Genomic DNA, 21,337 nt, shown 5'->3' with positions numbered 1-21,337 from the left:
TTCCCTGGATCGCTGGAGGCTGAGGGATGACCATATCGGGTTTCTAACATCATCGGGGGCATTGATCAAGTGAATAGAGAATATATTTTGGTCAGAGTGAAGGAGTCCAGAACTAGACAGCACAGGTGGAAAGTATCAGGAGAACAATTTAAACGGGAACTAAGGCATAACTTTTTCCTGCAGAGGGTGGTACATTTTTGGAATGAGCTGCCAGAGGAAGTGGTGGAGGCTGGTATGATAACATTTAAAAGGCATTTGGATGGGTATATGAATAGGAAGGGTTTTGAAGGATATGGGCCAAATGCTGACAAATGGGACTAGATTAATTTAGGTAATCTGGTCGGCATGAACAAGTTACACAGAAGGATCTATTTCTGTGCTGTACATCTCTCTGACACTATGACTCTATGTCTCTGTGGTTGGCATGGATGAGTCAGATTGAAGAGTCTGTTTCCATGCTGTACATCGCTGTGACTCTAATTGTGTTTCAATCAAGCCCTCACTACCTCAGACTCTCCCAAAGACAGTTACACTTTGCTTGAAAACCAGTCACTGTTGCAATTTCAGGAATGGGGCAGACAATTTCTACACAACAAGATCCCACTGGAAGCAATGAGATCAAAGAGCATTCTTCATGATTTTGGTTCAAGGATAAATATCGTCCTGAACTCAACCCAAAGAGAAAGTAATTTGGTTCAGTTGGATGGAAAATGAGAAGATGGAAGGTGAAGGAGAAGGGAGGATTGCTGGTTAGTGATGGGATTGATTGTGACCAGAAAATAAAAGGAAGGGACGGAATCTTTGAATATCAAAAGAAACTTAAAAGTGCAGGGAAATCAATAGTAGAACAAACTTAAAGAGTTTGCATCTAAATGCAAGAAGCATTCTGAATAAGGGAGACAAAATGATGCCACTAATCAAGGTCAATTGAGTTTCCAAGGAATAAAAACTAATTAAAGTCAAGGAGGGCTCAGGAGAGATTATTCAAGTTTCCAGAAGACATAATGGGACAGAGAGTGTGGAAAGGATCAGGTATCGAACATAAAGCACAGCAGATAAGGGGACAATGATGGGAAGGAGGGCAGTCAATTCAGGACTGAGGGAGTTGTACTTAAATACACACAATAAACACAATGAGCTTGTTGTGCAGATTGAAACTGGCAGGTACGATGTTGTGGGTATTACAGAGACATGGCTGTAAGGGGATCCAGGCTGGGAACTAAATATCCAAGGATCCATGTCCTATCAAAAGGACAGGCAGATGGGCAGAGGGGTAAGAGTTGCCTTGTTAGTAAGAAATGACTTTAAATCAATAGCAAGAAGTGATACAGTCAGAAGGTGTAGAATCTGTGTGGGTAGAGTTGAGGAACCCAAGAAATAAAGAATCTGATGCAAGTTATGTTCAGGTCTCCAAGCAGTAACCAGGGTGTGGGGAAGGAAATCAATCAGGAGACAGAAAAGAGTAAAAACAATGACTGCAGATGCTGGAAACCAGACTCTAGATTAGAGTGGTGCTGGAAAAGCACAGCAGTTCAGGTAGCATCTGAGGAGCAGTAAAATCAACGTTTCGGGCAAAAGCCCTTCATCAGGAATAGAGGTAGACAGCCTGAAGGGTGGAGAGAAAAGTGAGAAGAGGGTGGGGGTGGGGAGAAAGTAGCATAGAGTACAATAGGTGAGTACAATAGGGGTGGGAGGATGGAGTGGATAGGTGGAAAAGAAGATAGGCAGGTAGGACAAGTTATGGAGACAGTGCTGAGCTGGAAGTTTGGAACTGGAGACAGAAAAGCCATATACAAAATGTTGTGGCAGACTTCAATGGATAGGTGGACTGGGTAGCGCATCTCAACAAAAGGATTTCACGGAATGTCTACGAGATGGTTTTTGAAACAGCTTGTGGTTGATCATTTGGAACAGGCAGTTTTGGATTCAGTGATGTGTAATGAGGCCAATTTGATTAGTGAGCTGAAGATGAAAGTATCCCTCTGGATAAGTGACCATAATATGATAGAATTCCCCCTGCAGTTTGAGAGGGAAAAGCTGCAATCAGATAGAACAGTATTTCAATTGAGTAAAGGTAAGTACAAAGACATGAGGAAGGAGTTGACCAGAGTTGATTGGAAGGAGAGCCGAGCAGGTAAGATGGTGGGGCAGCAAACAGCAGAGTTTCTGGGGGTAATTCAGGAATCAGAGTAGGAATTCCTCCTGAAAAAGAAGAAACAGACTAAGGGGAGGACAAGGCAACCATGGCTGATGAGGGAGGTCAAGGACAGCATAAAAGCAAAAGGAAAAGGCATACAATGTGGTGGAGAATAGTGGGAAGCCAGAGGGTTAGGAAGTCTTTAAAAACCTGTGGAGGATAACTAAAAAAAAACATTCAGGGGACAGAAGGTGAAATGTGGAGGGAAAGCGAACCAGTAATATAAAAGAAGATTGCAAGAGTTTCACCAGACATATAAAAATGAAGAGGGAGGCAGAAATAGACATTGGAAAAAGAATAATAGGAAAATGAAGAAAAAGGAATTGAATCCATACATTACATCAGTCTGCACAATGGAAAACACCAGCAATGTCCCAGTACTTCAAGACTGTCAGGGAGCAGAGGGGAGTGCAGTGGCCATCACTAAGGAGGAGGTACTGGGGAAGCTGAAAGGTCTGAATGTGGATAACTCACCCAGACTGGATGAACTATACCAGTGTGTTCTGAAGGAGACCACTGATGATCTTTCAGGAATCAATGGAGTCAGGGTGTGGAGGTATTTTCTAAATAAGGAAAGCCTTTGGAGATCTAAAGCACAAACCTCAGTCAGGTTTCTCTGAAGGTTAACAGGCAGGTCCAGTTTGTGCTTGGGAAGGCAAATGAAATGTTAGCATTCATTTCAATATGGCTAGAACACACGGGCAGAGATGTACTGCTGAGGCTGTGTAAGGCTCTGGTCAGACTGAATTTGGAGTATTGTGAGCAGATTTGGGACCCATATTCTATGAAACAATGTGCTGGCATTGAAGGGGTTTACAAGAATGATCCTGGGGATGAAGGGCTTGTCATATGAGGCATGGTTGAGGACTCTGGGTCTGTACTCGATGGAGTTTAGAAGGATGAGGAGGGACCTTATTGAAATTTACAGAATACTGATAGGCCTGGATAGAGTGGATGCAGAGAAGATGTTTCCAAAAACAGGAGAGACTCGGTACCCAAGGTACAGCCTCAGATTGAAGGGCCGACCCTTTGGAGCTGAGATGAGGAGGAATTTCTTCAGCCAGAGGGTGGTGAATCTGTGGAACTCATTGTTACAGAGGGAAGAGTGTATTTAAGACAGAGATAGATAGGTTCGTGATTGTTAAGGGGATGGAAGGTTCCTGTGGAGCAGGCAGGAGAATGGGGGTGAGAAGCATATCGGCCAAGATCAAATGGCAGAGCAGATTCCATGGGCTCAATGGCTGATTTCTGCTCCTGGTGCTTAAAGCCTTCTGGAGAGTTTCCCCAAACCCCTGGAACACTGAACCCACTGGACTGTGAGCCCTGCTGTAGTTGTTTGTCATCAGAAGTCTGCAAAGAGATAATCCAAGAGTGGAAAGAGTGTGCATCCATGTGGGAACTTCAGAATGTATCCCCACTCCTGGAATACCATGAGTACAGGAAGTGTGGTCAGTGACATCAGTTGGAGCTCCAGGTTTCGGAGCTTGAGCAGCAGCTGGTGTCAGTGCAGAGCATCCGTGAGGCTGAGAGCTCCATGGAGAGCACGTTTCTAGATGTGGTCACTCTGCAGCTTCAGAGTATGCAGAGAGAGAGGGAATGGGGGAGCAGCAGACAGTCCAAAAGGACTAGACAGCTAGTACAGAAATCCCCTGAGTGCATCTCACTCTCCAACCAGGATTCAGTTAAGAATCCTGATGAGAATGATGAGAATGGGGGTCTTTAGTTTCTGAATATAGTTTGGAGTAGCAGCAGTGTAATGGGTAGAGAGGGGCCAGAGTTGCGAGAGTGTGTTCAGGTGAATTTTCAGGAGGCATCGGTGGCTCAGTGGTGGCTCCGGTGGGGCAGCACGGTGGCTCAGTGGTTAGCACTGCAGCCTCACAGTACCAGGGTCCCAGGTTCGATTCCAGCCTTGGGTGAGTGGAGTTTGCACATTCTCCCTATGTCTACATGGGTTTCCTCCGAGTGCTGTGGTTTCCTCCCATGGTCCAAAGATGTGCAGGTCAGGTGAATTGTCCATGCCAAATTGTCCATCGTGTTAGATACATTACAGAGAGGGAATTGGGTCTGGGTGGGTTACTCTTCGGAGGATCGGTGTGGGCTTGTTGGGCCGAAGGGCCTGTTTCCACACTGTAGAGAATCTAATCTAATTATTGGCAGTGAAGAAGGCTGTCTAAGAATACAATGGAATCTTGACCAACTGGGCCAGTGGGTTGAGGAATGGCAGATGGAGTTTAATTCAGATAAATGTGAGTGCTGTATTTTGGTAAGACACAAGAGATGGGTGAGATGCCAAACAAATATTTCAGGTCAGTATTTATTGTGGAGAAAGCTAGGGAATTTGGAAAAATAGTGATGACTTGAAAAGAGACCACACACAAATGAGGAGACGCAAAAGATCTTAAAACACATAAAGATAGATAAACCCTAGGACCTGATCATGTGTATCCCAGAACATTGTGGGAAACTAGGGAAGAGATTGCTGGACCCCTTGCTGAGATATGTGTATCACTGACAACTATGGGTAAGGTGCTGGAGAACCAGATAGGTTGGCTAATGTTATGCCATTATTTGAGAAAGACTGTAAGGAAAAGCCAGGGAACTATAGACCAGTGAGCCTGATGTCAGTGCTGGGTAACATGTTGGAGTGGATTCTGTGGGATAGGATTTACATTCTTTGGATAATCAATGTGGTTCTATGCATAGGAATTCATGTCTCCTGAATTTGATTGAGGAGGTGACAAAGAAGATTGATGAAGACAGAACAGTAAACATTGTCTATATAGACTTTAGTAAAGTGTTTGACAAGGTTCCACATGATAGACTGGTCAGTAAGGTTAGACCATATGGGATCCAGAGGGAGTGAGCCATTGGGGTAAAAAAATGTATTGAAGATAGTAGACAGAGAGTGGTGGTAAAGGGTTGTTTTTCAGACTGGAGATCTGTGAATAGCTGTGTGCCACAAGCATTGGTGTTGGGTTCACTGCTTTTGTCATTTAAAGAAATGATTTGGATGTGAATATAGGAGTTTCAGTAAGTTTGTAGATGACATCAAAATTGGTGGGACAGTAGATAGTGAAGAAAATCATTTCAGGGTACAGTGGGACCTTGATCAGATGGGGCAATGGGCAGAGGTGTGGCAAATGGAGTTCAGTTTAGATAAATGTGAGATGTTGCATTTTGGAAAGGCAAACCAGGGCAGGAGTTATACAGTTAATGGGAGGGCCCTGTGGAGTGTTGCTGAACACAGAGACCTAGGGGTGAAGATGCAGGTGCATTATTCCTTGAAAGTGGAGTCACAGGTAGACAGGGCGATGGAGAAGGTGTTGGGTACACTTGCCTTTATTGGTCACTGCATCGAGTACAGGAGTTGGGACATCATGGTGCAGCTGTACAGGAGATTGGTGAGGCCACTTTGGGAATAATGTGAACAATTCTGATCATTCTGCGATAGGAAGGATGTTGTTAAACTTAAAAAGCTGCAGAAAAGATTTACAAGGACATGGCCAGGAATTGGAAGGTTTGAGCTAAAGGGAAAGGCTGAAGAAACTGGGGCTATTTTTCCTGCAGCATTCAAGGCTGAGGGATGGTCTTATAGATGTGTATAAAACCATGAGGGGCATGGACAGGGTGCATATCCAAGGTCTTTTCCTTGGGAAAGGGAGTCCAAAACAAGATGGCGTAGGTTTAAGGTGAGAGGCAAAAGATTCAAAAGGGACCTGAGGGGTAACTTGTCACACAGAGGGTGGTATGTGTATGGATCGAGTTGCCAGAGAAAGTGTTGGAGGCAGATACAATTACAGCATTTAAAACACATTGGAATGGGTACATGGATAGGAAGGGTTTTGAGGGATGTAAGCCAAATGCTAGCAAATGGGATGAGGTCAGTTTAGGATATCTGGTTAGCATGGACAAGTTGAACTGAAAGGTCTGTTTCCACGCTGTATGACTCAATGGCAATGAGAGGCCGGAAAAGCTGAGACCTTTTACTCTGATGTGTAAGAGTCTGAGGAGTGACCTTGTAGAGGTTTATAAAATCATGAGGGGCATAGAAAATGTGAATAATTCAGGAAGAAGGTGACGTTTTGTAGAAAATATTCCCAAAGGGCATTTCAGGGATGAGGAACATCAGTTATGAAGTTTGATTGGAGAATTTGGGACTGTCTTCTTTGGAGGAGATTTGTTCGAGGAATTAAAACCAGGAGGGGCCTGGACATAGTAAATAGGGAGAAAATGTTCCCAATTGAGAAAGGATTGAGACTGAGAGGCCATAGATTGAAGGTAATTGGGAAAAATAACAAAAGTGAGATGGGGAACAACATGTTCAGCCAGTGAGTGGTTAAGGTGTGGAATGCACTGCCTGAGAATGTGGTGGAGGCAGCTTCAATTGAAACATTCCGAAGGGAATGAGACTGTTATTTGAAAAGGAACAATGTGCAGGGTGACAGGGAGAAGGCAGGAGAATGACACTCAGTGAATTGCTCATTCAGAGAGCCAGTACAGACAGGATGGACAGAATAGCCTCCTTGTGCACTGTAACAATTCTGTGATTGTGTGATTGAACAGAGTTAAGGCTGGGGGAGGTGGGAGCTCGGTGTCTCACTGTGCTGCTGCTGCTGCTGCTGCTGCTGCTGAGGTCAGTGAGATCAGAGACTGGGACAGGGAGCCAGAGCTCACATCAAACTCTGCCCGTGTCCGTTACACTGAGACTGGCAGGAGGCTACTCACTGATTTCACTCCATGCTGCAGGAATGGGACCACAGGATGCAAATGGACAGAGCTCCTCCACACGGTGAGTAAAACTAATATCTTGACTTATATCTTGTTTTTTAAAGGGAGCAATGGAACTAAAGAAATACAGCTGGACACCCTGTTAGACACAGTGCTCCTCAATTAACCATTTCATTCACTGCAGCTCCCCACTAACACCTTCAACAATTCAGCAACTGTATTTTAGAAATTGTGTTTCAGTATTGACAGGGTTAATAACGGAGGATTGAGGTTTACTTACTCAGTCTGAGCTTGGTTCCTTTACCGAACGTAAGCCACAGTGAGAGCTCCTAGTGGAGAGGCTGTACAAAAACCTCTGCTCTCTGCTTCCCCCCATCACTCTCAACCTCTCCCAGTCTCTCATTCACTCTCACCCTCTTTCTGCCCCTCTCTGTCTTTCCCTCATTCATGTGTCTTTGTGTCTCTGTCTCTGTCTCTCTGGGTTGTGTGCAGCTGGGCTTGGGAGAGTTGTGAAATTCGATGTTAAATCTTGCAGCTGCTCTTCACATGTGGCCATGGAGTGTAAGAGGGAAATGTGAGGCCTTCAGTGAGCGGTGGACACCACAGGGACTGGAGTGTGTCGTGGACAGTGACAATCCCAGCATGGGATAATTTGCTCAGTTTCATTTATATCTAACTGTCGGATATGTCAGTTCAGGTGGTGGGACTGTGTGTGTCCAGTATTATATATTTTATATTACTCTGGGATGTGTCAGTACAGGAGGTGGTGCTGTGTGTATTGAAGTTTTTGTGTGGATCTGTATCACTGTGAAGGCCAGCTGCTACCCTGCTGACAGTAATAGTCAGCGACATCCTCATTCTGAACGTTGCTGATTTTCAGGGTGTAACTGGTCCCTGATCCACTGCCGGTGAATCGATTGGAGACTCCTGTGAATCGAGTTGTTGCATAATAGATCAGGAGAGAGGGTTTCTGACCTTCTCGCTGCTGGTACCAAGCAAGGTAGCTGCTAATGCTTTGACTGGCCGTACAGGTGATGGTTGCAGTCTGGCCCAGTCCCACTGACAGCACCGGGGGAGACTGGGTCATGGTGATGTCCCCACTGATACCTGAGAGGTCAGAGAGAAACACAGTGAAGTCAGAACTGTCACAGAAAGAGCCTGTCAAATGAGAGATTGTTGGAGACACTGAGCTTTCCTCTGGTTTCGGCATTTTTTCTTCAATCACAAGTCAGTGGAATTGGAGTGAAATGGAGAGCAGCTAAAGATCGAGGTGGAAGGAGAGAGATTTGTACCTGCGACACAGAATGCCAAGGGCCAGATCAGCTGGATGTGTGAAATCATGGTGTGTGCTCCTGTCCCTGTGCCTGGTTCTTGATAAACTCTCCCTTCACTGGGCGCTGCTTTATAAAGCTGCAGCCTGTGAGAGTTTGACTGGGTGTTCCTCAGTATGTAAATGGCATCAGGCAGAGAGAGCCACGTCAGTCCCTTGCACTTCCTTGTCTCTCTCTCTCTCTGTCTCAGAGTCATTGATGTGAACAGCAGTGAATAAGGCCATTTGGCCCATTGTATCTGTGCTGTTAAACAGCGATCTGATGACACTAATCCCATCCTCCAGCTCTTGGCCCATTACCCTGGAGTCTACAGCAACACAAGGGAATATCTAAACACTGCTCCAATGTCACGAGAGTTTGTGAGTCAACCAGCCTTTCAGGCAGTGAGTTCCAGACTCCCACCACCCTCTGGGTGAAAACAGTTCTCCTCATCTCTCCTCTCTCTCTCGAACTCGACTGGGCCTGGATTCACTCGAATTCAGATGGATGGAAAAATTCTAACAGGGCTGCGCAAGGAGGAGGTTTCCCCTGGTTGGGAAGTCTAGAACCAGGGGACACAGTCTCAGAAGGATACGGGGTAGACCATTTCGGACTGAGATGAGGAAACATTTCTTCACTCAGAGGGTGGTCAACCTGTGGAATTCTCTTCACTGAAGGCTGTGGAGGATAAGGAACTGAATATATTGAAAAAAAAGAGAGAGATAATTGTTTGCATTTTAACAGCATGAAGGGAATAGGGAGAAAGCAGGAATATGGCTTTGAGATAGAGGATCAGCCATGATCATACTGAATGACAGAGCAGGCTCAAAGGGCTGAATGGCCAACTCCTGCAACAGTTTCTATGTGTCCATGCCTGTGTTACCTTCAATCTCTGTCCCAGGTTATTGAGTCCTTGTCTCATGCAAAAAGTGCCTTCCTACCCAGCCTATCACTGCTCCGAATAATCTTATCTGCTCCAAGGAAAACAACCCCAACCTTTCCAATCTTTTCTCAAAGCTCAGATTCAGGCAGCATTCTGGGAAATCTCCCCTGTACCCTCTCAAGTACAATCACATCCTTCCCAGAATGTGGTGACCAGGACTTGTCCCTCTCTCTCTGTCTCACATCTGCCACATTGGATATTCACCCTCGACGTGATTAGATTAGATTAGATTACTTTACATTACAGTGTGGAAACAGGCCCTTCGGCCGAACAAGTCCACACCGACCTGCCGAAGCGAAACCCACCCATACCCCTACATTTACCCCTTACCTAACACTACGGGCAATTTAGCATAGCCAATTCACCTGATCCTGCACATCTTTGGACTGTGGGAGGAAACCGGAGCACCCGGAGGAAACCCACGCAGACACGGGGAGAACGTGCAAATTCCACACAGTCAGTCGCCTGAGGCAGGAATTGAACCCAGGTCTCTGGCGCTGTGAGGCAGCAGTGCTAACCACTGTGCCACCATGCCGCCCACATCTTTCTCTCTACCTCTCCCCACCCCCCCCAACTGTTAATCTCTCATGTTTTCTCTATCGCTTTCTCACACTCTGTCTCATAGTCACTCCCTCCAACTCACTGATGATTTCTCACTCCATCTCATAATCTCTGTTTCTCCATCTTTCTGTCTCTGTCACTCGCTCCCTCTCTCACTTCAATTAAAGCCTCCAACTGTTATCTTTCCCTCTATATTCCTCCCTCTGTCTCTCTCCCTCCCTCTCTGCATCCCAACTACAGTCTCTCTCCCTCCCTCTCTGTCATTCTGTATCTACCCATACTCATGTCTCTCTCTCTCTCTCTCTCTCTCACACTCAACCCTACCCTCTCTGTCAATTCTCTTCATGCTTGGTCTCACACCCATCCTGTCTCTTTCTCTCTCCTTGTCCCTTTGTCTCTCTCCATCCCTCTCAGTCACACTGTCTCACATCTTGTTTCTCTCTCTCTATCCCTCAACTTCACAATTTCTACCTCCCTCTACCTCTCTCTTGGTTCCCTCACATATCTCACACTGTCTCAGATGTTCCTCCCTCTCTCTCTCACACACACACAGACACTCTCGTTCTATCTCTCTCTGTCTCGCTTCTCTCTCTTTCTGACTGTGTCCCAGGTGGTGACAGTTGAATGCTGCATAAATCTCCCTCTGCTCTGCCCCACTAATGGATGTTAACCCTTGACCCCTGTATTCTCCTGGAGTAAAGCCCCATTTCCCACATTGACCAGGCCTGTCTCAGGAAGACGGATGATTCTTGTGAAATGAAGGACAGTTCTGTGCTGTTGGCCTATTCTCACTGGGGACTGGTTTGGACACAAACCTCATTCCATGAAGGCCCAGCAGAGAGAGGAGATCCTCAGGCCATCAGTGTGAGCTGGAGGGACAGGACAGGCTCTGACCCACTGACCCATCCTGTCCATTCACAACATGTTCCAATCCCTTCCCCTCTCCTTCCCCTTCCACAGTCAGTCTTTTCTGAAATGAAGTGGTCCCTTCCCTGTCTCACACCAAGGAGGAGATGGACAGATATTTAATGGGTAATAGGTTAAAGGATGATGGAGAGTGGGCAGGAAAGTGGAGTAGTGTCTGAGATGGGATCAGCCATGATTGTATTAAATGGTGGAGCGGGCTCAAGGGGCTGAATTGCCTGTTCCTGCTCCTAGTTCTTATGTTCCTCCACCCCCTCCCCCATTCCTCTTACTGAAACTTTGTGAACCATCTTGGACCGTTTTGAACATTGAAGGTACTATGTGAATTCAAGATTTGTGTGGATTTAATGTGGGGACAGAATTGTGCAGGGGGCTGTGATAGCTCCTGCAGATGAATATCCTACTGGCAACCTCCAGCCTTCAGAATGGGGAAGTGGGGGAGGACAGAGTCTACTGCAGAGTCCATGGAATTGTCCCCCAGCAATGTGGTTGACCCTAACTGCCCTCTGAAATGGCCCAGCAAGGCTCTCAATTGTATCAATTATGACAATGTTTCAACAAAGAAATGAGACTGGACGGACCACAGGCATCGATCTCGACATCGAAAAGACAATGACAGAAACAGCCCTGTCTACCCTGCTCCAATCTCCTTACTGACATCAGGGGGTTAGTGCCAAATTCAGGAGAGCTGTCTCACAGACTAGTCAAGCAACAGCCTGACACAGTCCTACTCACAGAATCAAACAGACAATGTCCCAGACACCACCATCACTGTCCCTGCATGTGTCCTGTCCCACCAGAAAGGCAGACCCAGCAGAGCTGATGACACAGTGGTCTACAGCCAGGAGGGAGTTACCCTGGGAAGTCTCGAAGTTGGCTCTGGACCCTGTGAAGACTCATGACACCAAGTTAAACATGGACGAGGAAACCTTCTGGTGATTACAAGATATCTTGCTCCCTCGGCTGATGAATCAGTCTCTCCTCCATGTTGAACAGCATTTGGAGGAAGCACTGAGGGTGGTGACAGCAGAGAGTGTACTCTGGGTGTGGGATTTCAATGTCCACCACTGAGAGTGGCTCGGCAGCAGCATTACTGATCGAGCTGGTTGGTTCCTAATGGACGTAGCTGAGGGACTGGCTCTGCAGCTGGTGGTGAAGGAACCAAAAAGATGGAAAAAGATGCTTGACCCCATCCTCACCAATCTTGTGGCTGTAGATACATCTGTCCTTGACAGTATTGGTAAGAGTGACCATCACACAGTCCTTGTAGAAACAAAGTTTGACCTTCACATTGAGAATCCCCTCCATTGTGTTGTGTGGTACTATCACCGTGCTAAATAGGACAGACTTTGAACAGATATTGCAACTAAAGGCAAGCTCATAAATGGGGATGATTGCCAAAGATTGCACAATGTTCAGCACCATTCTCAACTCCTCAGGTACTGAAGCAGTCCATGTTCAAATGCAACAATATCTGGATAATATCCAGATTTCATCTCAGAAGCAGTATTTCCCATCGGTGTCATGTAAATGCCAGCCAATGACCATCACCAATAAGAGACAATCTAACCATCGCCCCTTGACAGTCAATGCTATTACCATCACTGAACGCCCACTGTCAACATTCTTGAGGTACCATTGACCAGAAACACAACTGGACTCACCACAGAAGCACAGTGGTTACAAGAGCAGGTTAGAGACTAGGAATACTGTATTGAGAAATTCACCTCCTGATTCCCCCAAAGCCTGTCAACCAAGTCAGGAGTGTGATCGAATACTCCCCACTTACCTGGATGGGTGCAGCTCCAACAACATTCATAGATTGGTAGTGTCACAGAGTCATACAGTGTAGAAACAAACCCTTAAGCCAAACGTCTATATGCAGACCAGGTTTTCTGAAGTGAACGAGTCTCATTTGCCTGCATTTGGCCCGTATCCCTCTAATCCATTCCTGTCTATGTCTTTCTTATCCACTCAAAAAACTTGATACCATCCAGAGCCAAGCAACCTGCTTGATTGGCATCACATTCTCAAAGCATCCACTCTCACCATTCCCGATGCTCAGTAGCAGCAGTGTGTATTATTGATAAGATGCACTGCAGAAACTCACCAAAGGTCCTTGGATAGCACCTTCCAAACCCATGAACAAAAATAGAAATCGCATGAAAAGCTCAGCAGGACTGGCAGCATCTGGGGAGAGAAATCAGAGTTAACGCTTCGTGCTTGACCCAATCTCTCTTCACAGATGCTGCCAGACCTGCCGAGCTTTTCCAGCAATTTCGATCTTTGTCTCGGATTTACAGCATCCGCATTTCTTTTGGTTTCCTTCCAAACCCACGTCCACTTCTATTTCAAAGAACAAGAGCTGCAGACACATGAGAACACTATGAGCTGCAATTTCCCCTCAGAAAAGCTTGGCATCCTGACTTGGAAATATATTGCTGTTCCCTCAGCCTTGCTGGGTTAAAATGCTGGCATTCCCTCCTGAAGAGAATTGTGGGTAAACTTACAGCTTGTGGACTATAGCGATTCAAGAAGCAGCTTCCCACTGCCTTCTCCAGGGTAACTAGGGACAGCGTAAAAAATGCTGGGCCAGCCGGTGAAGCCCACTTCCCACGAGTGAATATGCAAAACCGAATGAAGTGTCCCTCAGGAGGGGAGAGGGAATGTTCAGGGTCCTGAGCTCCATTTCCCAGCCCAGGCAGTTTGTCTCCCAATGAATGAATGAGATACCAAATTGGAACCCAGGTTGGGGTCGTCTTGTGCTGTATACCCAGGTCTTCAAGAGAAAATTAAGATCGAGCTCAAAAGGAAAGATTTGCTGGATTATGGGGAGACAGAGGAGCAATAGGACTACTTGGGTCACTCACAGACACAATGGGCTGAATGGCCTCCTCTTGTGCTGTCAGATTCCAGGGAGTGCAGATGGTTCATAGTTTTCTCCTGTCTCAGTAAACAAAGGTCCAGCTGCTCCGAGCTCCTTCTTTCACTTCCTCTTTTGGTGAAGTTTCAACTTTGCGATCTGACAGTCTTTGCAGTTATTTTTACACTAGGGCTTTCTGCTGTGGTCACAATCTCTAATAATAAGTGTCCAATCAGTAACAATCACAGTAGCTAAGAGCAGTCAGGACTGAGGAGCCAGGCTCACTGGGAAACACATTGGGAAGATCAAAGCCATCCTCTTCAGCTCCCAGTACAAACTCCATCCCTCTCCCTGAGAACTACCTGCTGCTCAACCAGACTCTTTACGACCTTAGACTCATCTTTGAGGCTGATCTGAGCCCCACATCCTCCACATGACAAAGATCAGACACTGAAAATCTCAGCTATGTGCTGGGGACTCCAAACATGACCATTCCAATGTTGTCCTGGCCCACATCACAGCCACCACCTTCGGTAAACATCAGCTCATCCCAAACTCTGCTGCCAGTATCCGAACTCACGCCAAGTCCCATTCCCCCATTCCCTCACCCTGTGCTCACTGACCTACATTGGCTCCCAGTCCAGCAACATCTTGATTTGCAAGTTCTCATCCTTGTTCTCAGACCTCTCCCTGTCCTTCCACCCTCCCTATCTCACCCTACAAACCACCTTACTCAGTGTGATCAACAATCTTGGATATATGGCTCTCTATTTCTTCATCCAAGTCATTGAGAAATATTGTGTGAAGCTGAGGTCCCAGCACAAATCCCTGGGGACACCACTATTCACATCTTGCTCATTGGAAGACATGCACATTATCCCTCCTCTCTGTCTCCTAGCTCCGGACCCATTCCTGACCCAAGGTAAATGCATTTCTCAAACTCCATCTGATTCCATGTCTCTTTTGAAATGTTTTGTGGAATTCCCTATGGACAATAGCCATCAACATTCCCTTATATCCCACATTAGTGAGCTCCTAACAAAGTGTAACCAGTTTAGTTAAAGATGTCTGAACATTTGTAAATCCATGCTGACTCTCTCGGAATAGTTCATGTTAGTTAGTCATTTGTTAGTCATCCTGTCTCTAAAAACAGATTCAATCAATTCCTGACAACAAACATTCAATGGAGATGTTCATTGTGAATGAGGTTAATAAACAGCCAGCACTGACACGACGGGCTGAACAGCCTCCTCCTGTGCTGGAGCCTTCTCTGTCTCCTTGACGGAAATATTTTACAGATTAAAAAATAAAGACCAACAGGAAATTTAAAAATACAAATTAAAACTGCCTCAAACAATTTCCACATACAGGGCCAGGCGATGTGGAGTAATTGCACGATGGGAAAGCTGGTGGAGCCCATTGTAGCTCAGAGTGACCACATCTGCAGCAAGTGTTGGTTGCTCAAGGCACTCCAGCTCAGAGTTGATGATCTGGAATCTGAGCTTCAAACACTGTCACACATCAGGGAGGGGGAGAGTTACCTGGACACTGTGTTTGAGGAGACAGTCACACCTTGTAGGTTAAATACTTCAAATTATGGCTAGTGGTCTGGGACAGGAGGGTGTGACTATAAGTGAGCAGGTTGATGCAGCCTGAATTTAGTATTGCAGGAGCCTCAGCTCCTTGTCCACCAGGAATGAGGTACTTGCTCCCTGTGTCAATGAGGAAAAGGATTGCTGTTGGAAACTATTGCAGATACACTGCAGAATGGGCAAGCGTGGTTTGGAACATTTTGGCGATAGTGACCATAATTCTATCAGGTTCAAAGTCATTAAGATTAGATTAGATTCCCTACAGTGTGGAAACAGGCCCTTCAGCCCAATAAGTCCACACCAACCCTCCAAAGAATAACCCACCCTCGTCTGACTAATGCACCTAACAACCATGGACTATTCACCTGACCTGCACATCTTTGGAATGTGGGAGGAGACCGGAGTACTCAGAGGAAACCCACACAGACACAGGGAGAACGTGCAAACTCCACACAGACAGTTGCCCAAGGCCAGAATAGAACCTGGGACCCTGGCGCTGTGAGGCAACAGTGCTAACCACTGAGCCACTGTGCCACCCTTTACTTATATTCAGTAAAGAGATAATGATAGAGCAGAAATTAAGTGTCAAAACAGGGGGAAGGCCAATTTTGACACCATTAGCTGGGCTAACACAGGGGGAGACAATGGCCATTGGTATTATTGCTGGACTATTAATCCAGAAACTCAGCTAATGTTCTGGGGACATGGGGTCAAATCCTGCCATGGCAGACAGTGGAATTTGAATTCAAGAATGGTTCTGGAATTCAGAGTCTAATGGTGAGTGTTAATCCATTGTTGATTGGGGAGAAAACTCATTCAGTTCACTCATAACCTTTAGAGGAGAAAATCTGTCATCCTTACCCGGCCTTCCATGTAACTCTAGACACACAGCAATGGGTGGTATTGTGACTCAGTGGTTAGCACTGCTGCCTTTCAGTGCCAGGGTCCCAAGTTTGATTCACTCTTGGGCGACCGTCTGTGTGGAGTTTGCACGTTCACCCGATGTCTACATGAGTTTCTGTCAGGTGCTCTGGTTTCCTCCCACAATTCAAAGATGTGCAAGCTAGATGGATTGGCCATGCTAAATTACCCATAGTGTTCAGGGATGTGTAGATTAGGTGCATTAACCAAGGGAGATGCAGGGATAAGGGGATAGATCTGAGTGGGATGCTCCTCAGAACATTGGTGTGGACTCATGGGGTTGAATGGCCTGTTTCACACTGCATGGAATCTATGATTCCATGTGGTTGTCTGTTAACTGTCCTATGGGCAGGAAATGCTGGCTTGGCCAGAGATGCCCACATCCTATGAATGAATGAAAGAAAACCACTGCACCGTGGGCCAGGAGGCAATTCAGGCTGGGGGAGAACAAAGAAAAGAGGGGGATTTGATAATGAGGAGGACTGATTGCATCATTTATAAGCAGGATTGAGAGTCCTGCATGGTGTGTTGCCTGCCTGGTGCCAAGATAAGGGGCAGCTAGAACCGGCTTGAAAGTATAATCGAGTGCGGGGGTGGGGGAAATGGGGGAGGATCCAGATGTTGTGCGTGTTGGGACCAACAACCTCAGTAAAAATAGGCAAAAGGTCCTATTTGGGCAATATCAGGAAAGCTATCAGAAGAGAGAAATAAGAAAGAGGTGAATACAGCATCAGTGCTGAGGAACAGATTCCAGTGGATGGACCAAATAAGAATTCGAAATATACGAATGCACTGAGTGTAAGGAAGAAATTCAATCATCTGCACGTACAAATTCAAATTTAAAATTTTGCTATAGGATCAATTACTGAGACATATTTGCAGAATCGTTAGGATTAGGAACTAAATATATCCGTTGTAAGGTTCACAGGATGGACATGGGGAAATGACAGAAGAGGTGGAGCAGCTTTATTGATTAGAAACACAAAGACTTCAATAGTGAGGGAGGTTATAATGAGGGGAAAGCATTCAGTGCAACTGAGGAGCAGAAAAGGCTCTAAAACTGTAATAGATATTGTATGCACCCCCTCCCCTCCCCCCCCCCACACACACCCACCGCCAGCAGCAGCTCTGAGGTGCTGGATTGTACATATACAGAAATTAGACAAGTGTGTAGCAAAACCAGTGTATTATTAAAGGGGAAGTTTAACTTTAACTTAGATTGGGAGAGACACAAGTGCTCTGTCAGAAAGGTAGTGAATTATTGCTGTGTGTCCAGAATAGTTTCCAACAGCAATCGGTCCTGGATACAACAAGGGGACAAGCAATATTGGAATTAGTAATGAATAATGAGCCAGATTTAGTTCGCAACTATTTGTGCATGAACATTTATCAAATAGTGATCATAACACGATCGAGTTCAATGTCACATTTGAAAGTGAAAAGCATGAATCAGCTGCTCGAGTTTGAGATTTAGGTAAGGGCCGACTTTAACGAGATGAGACAGAAAATCTGCTCATGGGTAAAACAACTGAAGAACAGTGGGGAATGTTTAAAGAAATATTCAACCAGAAACAAAACCAGTTTATACCTGAGAGGGAAAAGCTCCACTTCTTCGAACAAACAACAATTAAAGAGATAAGGATAAGAATAAAACTAAAAACAAGGGCTTACAATAAAGCAACTAAAATAACAGGTTCTGCTGAATGGGAAAGATACAAAGGGCCACAAAGCAGCTTCTAAGAGACACCAAAAGGGATTCTGAAAGGGAACATGTAAGGAAAATCAAAATCAATAAGGAGAAATGTTACAGTTCCATAAAAGGGAAGCTGGGAGGTCAGGATCAATGTTGGACATTAAAGACTGAAAGTGAGGGATCTTGTCAGTGACAATGGGGAGATGACAGCCATGTTAAATAAATACTTTACCTCAAGTTTTGCAGTAGAAAAGGAAAAGGATTTGCCTGAATTCCCAAAGGAATTAACAGAGGATCAGGGACAGGGACTGAATAAAATTTCATGTCAGTAAAATATCCGTAATAAGGAAATTAATGTAACTAAAGAGTGACAAATTCACAGAACCTGGGTTTCCATCTGAGGGTGATCAAGGTAGTAACAGATCACAGTGTAGACACCCTGACTATAATCTTTCAGAATGATTCCTGAAGAAGGGTTCATGCCCGAAACGTCAATTCTCCTGCTCCTTGGATGCTGCCTGACCTGCTGCGCTTTTCCAGCAACACATTTTCAGCTATAATCTTTCAGAGTTCCCTTGATACAGCAGTCATACCTCGAATTGGAAAATTGCAAATGTCACTTCACATTTAACAAGGATGTGAGGGAAAAACCAGGAAATTACAGGTCACTAAGCTAATATTTGTGGTGTGGAAATTGTTGGAATCTATAATCAAGGATGGGGGTAACTGAAGACCTTGAAAATGGTCAGTTAATCAGGGAGAGTCAGCATGGATTCATGACAAGTTGGTCACGCTGAAAAAAATCTCATTGAACTTTTTTGAAGAGGATACGAAAGTCCTGGACACAGTAATGTCTATGGATGTTGTTTACAGGGACTTCCAGAAGGCATTTGATAAAGTCCCATGTAAGAAACTGTCAACTGAGGTAGAAATCCACAGAATTGAGGGTAAAATACTGACACACTTGGAAATTGGTTGAGTGACAGGTCATCGAAAATAGCGATAAGGGGTAAGTGCTGAAATTGGCAGGATGTGACCAGTGGTGTCCAATAGGAATGTGTGTTTATGCCTCAGTTATTTACAATATTTATTAATGATTAGATAATGACATAGAAAGTCAGATACTCTAGTTTTCTAATGACACAAAGTTAGGCAGCATTGTAGGTAGTGTCAATAGAGTCAGAGAGTCATACAGCATTCATCCAGTGCAGTCTTTAACAGAGTATAATTTATCTTTGAAAGACAACTCCTTGAGAGACCTCCATCTCTCTGTCTTACTCTCTCTCCCCTCTCCGCTCCCCCACCCCCACTCCGCCTCAGCTGCACAGATCTCACTTTGAATTCCACCCTTCTTTCTCTCTCCAAGCTCTATCCCCCACTCTCTCAGTTCTCCGGCTCTCTCTCTCTCTCTCTTTGAACTCCTTCTCTCTCTCTCTCTCTCTGAGCCCCACCCCTCTCTCCATTTGAGCTGCTGGGACTCTGATCTGCGCCAATTCCAGTGAATCCCATGGATAATAATGACAGGATATTTGGAGTGTGAGTTTGATGATGGAAATGTGAACCATTGCAGCAAAGACATTACAGATGGTTTATACAGACAGCAAAGCCCAAACCAGAGCATTGTGTCAATCAACACAGAATTTATGAAAGCTTCAATAAAAGAGGTTATTAATGTGATTCTCAGAAATGTGTCATTATTCTAGTTACAAATGGCTCTTTCCCAGTGAAGGTCCATCCTGCTGAATATTAGATACAGCTGGGCTTTGGAGAAATATTGGGCAGTTGGAGTGTAATGTGGGGAGTGTGACCTTGTTCACTTTCACAATAACCATTCAAATGTGACTGGAACGTTGCTAAGTCCAAATAGCAAAACTTGCCATTGGGTATAATCCATTAGGTGTGATAAATACAGAAACTCACTTAGTTCTAGTTATCAGTGAGTTCTTGTCAACATTCTTTTAACAAATCAATTTTTGACAAGAACAAAAGATTGTCTCTTCACTCTGAGGCTGTGCCCTTGGGTCTTCAACTCTCCGATTATTGGAAACATCTTCTCCATGTCCACTCGATCCAGGCCTCTCTGTATTCTGTAAGTTTCAATGACATTCCCTCTTATCCTTCTAAACTCCATCAAGTACAGAACCAATGTCCTCAATGACTCCTCATACAAACATCTTTGTATTTTCTGAGCAACCTCACTAAATCTACTTGTTGATCTTTTTTCCAGATACAAAAATACAGTGTCTGAATTCTCTAATACCTCTGAATTTGTTCATCTAATAACAGGAAGTTTACTTTGGGAATTGTCCAGTTCTTTTTTGATCTCAAGCTTTTTCTGATCCCCTGCTCCATTATACTCACTACTTGAAAACCTGTACATGACTGAATGGTTCCTCAAAAACTGGGAGAGGAATTAAGGATGCTGGTTTTATGTTGAGATTTACCTACAACTTGACAAGTAGGACACATTTTATAAAACTACACCACATCTTTATCCAATTGTGGCTCAGCAAAATACCTGTTTCTGGATGCCTGTGTTTTCCTAATCCCCATGTGGCCTGCCATGGGACTCTCATGTGCCCCTTGTACTATCTCCTTATGATAGCTGGGTGGTACCACTAGCCAATATCTAACTGACCATTCTTCATCTGGGGGTCCATGGGCGGGGGGGTCTCCACTTCCTCATCAGCGCTCCATTCTGAAGGTAATAACACTCTGAAACTCCTCCAGCCTCGACCTCATTATGAGCTGACTGTGCTCATTTATTTCACTCAGGATCTGCTTTTTGGATCTGCTGTAATTAGGGACATCATACCAACCACTCCACCTGGATTATCTTCACCCTTTCAGAAAGTTTCAGTGATCCTTTCACTTGCTGTGGTGTCACATCACCCCTTGTTGATGGATTTTGTTTAACCATTGCCTTGGTTACCTCACACGAAGGAGAGAGACCAGGAACCTGTCCCTGTCATTGTTCTGTTTCTTGGCCCTCCTTTGGACATTCTGTAATTATCGGGGAAGCTACTGCCTTTAGTCCTGACAAATCATTCCCCAGAAGGAAATCGACTCCCTCAACAGGGAATGTTTTCCCCACTCCGACAATTACTTCTCCTGATAACAAATCACATTCCAGTTGTACCTTTCATAATGGAAGTGGAATATATTCTCCACCAATCCCATTGATTAACATCTTAGCTCCCATCGAGCTCTGTGGAGGGAAAATCAATTCTTTCTCCAGTAAAAGTGATTGTGTTGCCCCTGTATCTCTCAGTTTGGTTCTGGGTTTAGCTGAAGAAAAGGGAATCACCATTCCTTTTAAAAAAAATCCTGTCCACCTCTCATCTACCTTCCAACGTCCTTTACTAATGACAGAATTTACCTCCAGTCTTTTTGTTATAGTTACAGCTATAACCTGCTCCGTGGGATTGTCAGTTTGTGTTCCCTTCTCTGACTCATTTTTACTAACTCCTATAAATCCCATGAGTTTACCTCACAATTTTCAACATTCCAAATGCACATGGCCCACCTTATTCTAAAAGAAACATTTCAGCTTCTGATCATCACTTCCACCCTCAGCAATTTCCTTCTGAATCTGAGGAAAAGTT

At 45.0% G+C, this 21,337-nt stretch overlaps 1 protein-coding gene across 1 annotated transcript in view; it reads left to right on the top strand.

Moving 5' to 3' along the window:
• Positions 1–11,779: 11,779 nt before the first annotated feature.
• LOC148149303 (immunoglobulin kappa light chain-like) overlaps positions 11,780–21,337 on the top strand; it is a 42,249-nt gene continuing 32,691 nt past the window's right edge. The window contains exon 1 of the mRNA XM_087990245.1: positions 11,780–11,903. Coding sequence (XP_087846371.1) covers positions 11,780–11,903 — 124 coding nt within the window. The remainder of the gene's footprint in view (positions 11,904–21,337) is intronic.

This window comes from Chiloscyllium plagiosum, unplaced genomic scaffold, assembly GCF_037043375.1.
Source record: "Chiloscyllium plagiosum isolate Xiang-an unplaced genomic scaffold, Cpla_swu_hap1 HiC_scaffold_9, whole genome shotgun sequence".
Lineage (NCBI taxonomy): Eukaryota > Metazoa > Chordata > Chondrichthyes > Orectolobiformes > Hemiscylliidae > Chiloscyllium > Chiloscyllium plagiosum.
This window is presented reverse-complemented; position numbering and strand designations above follow the sequence as displayed.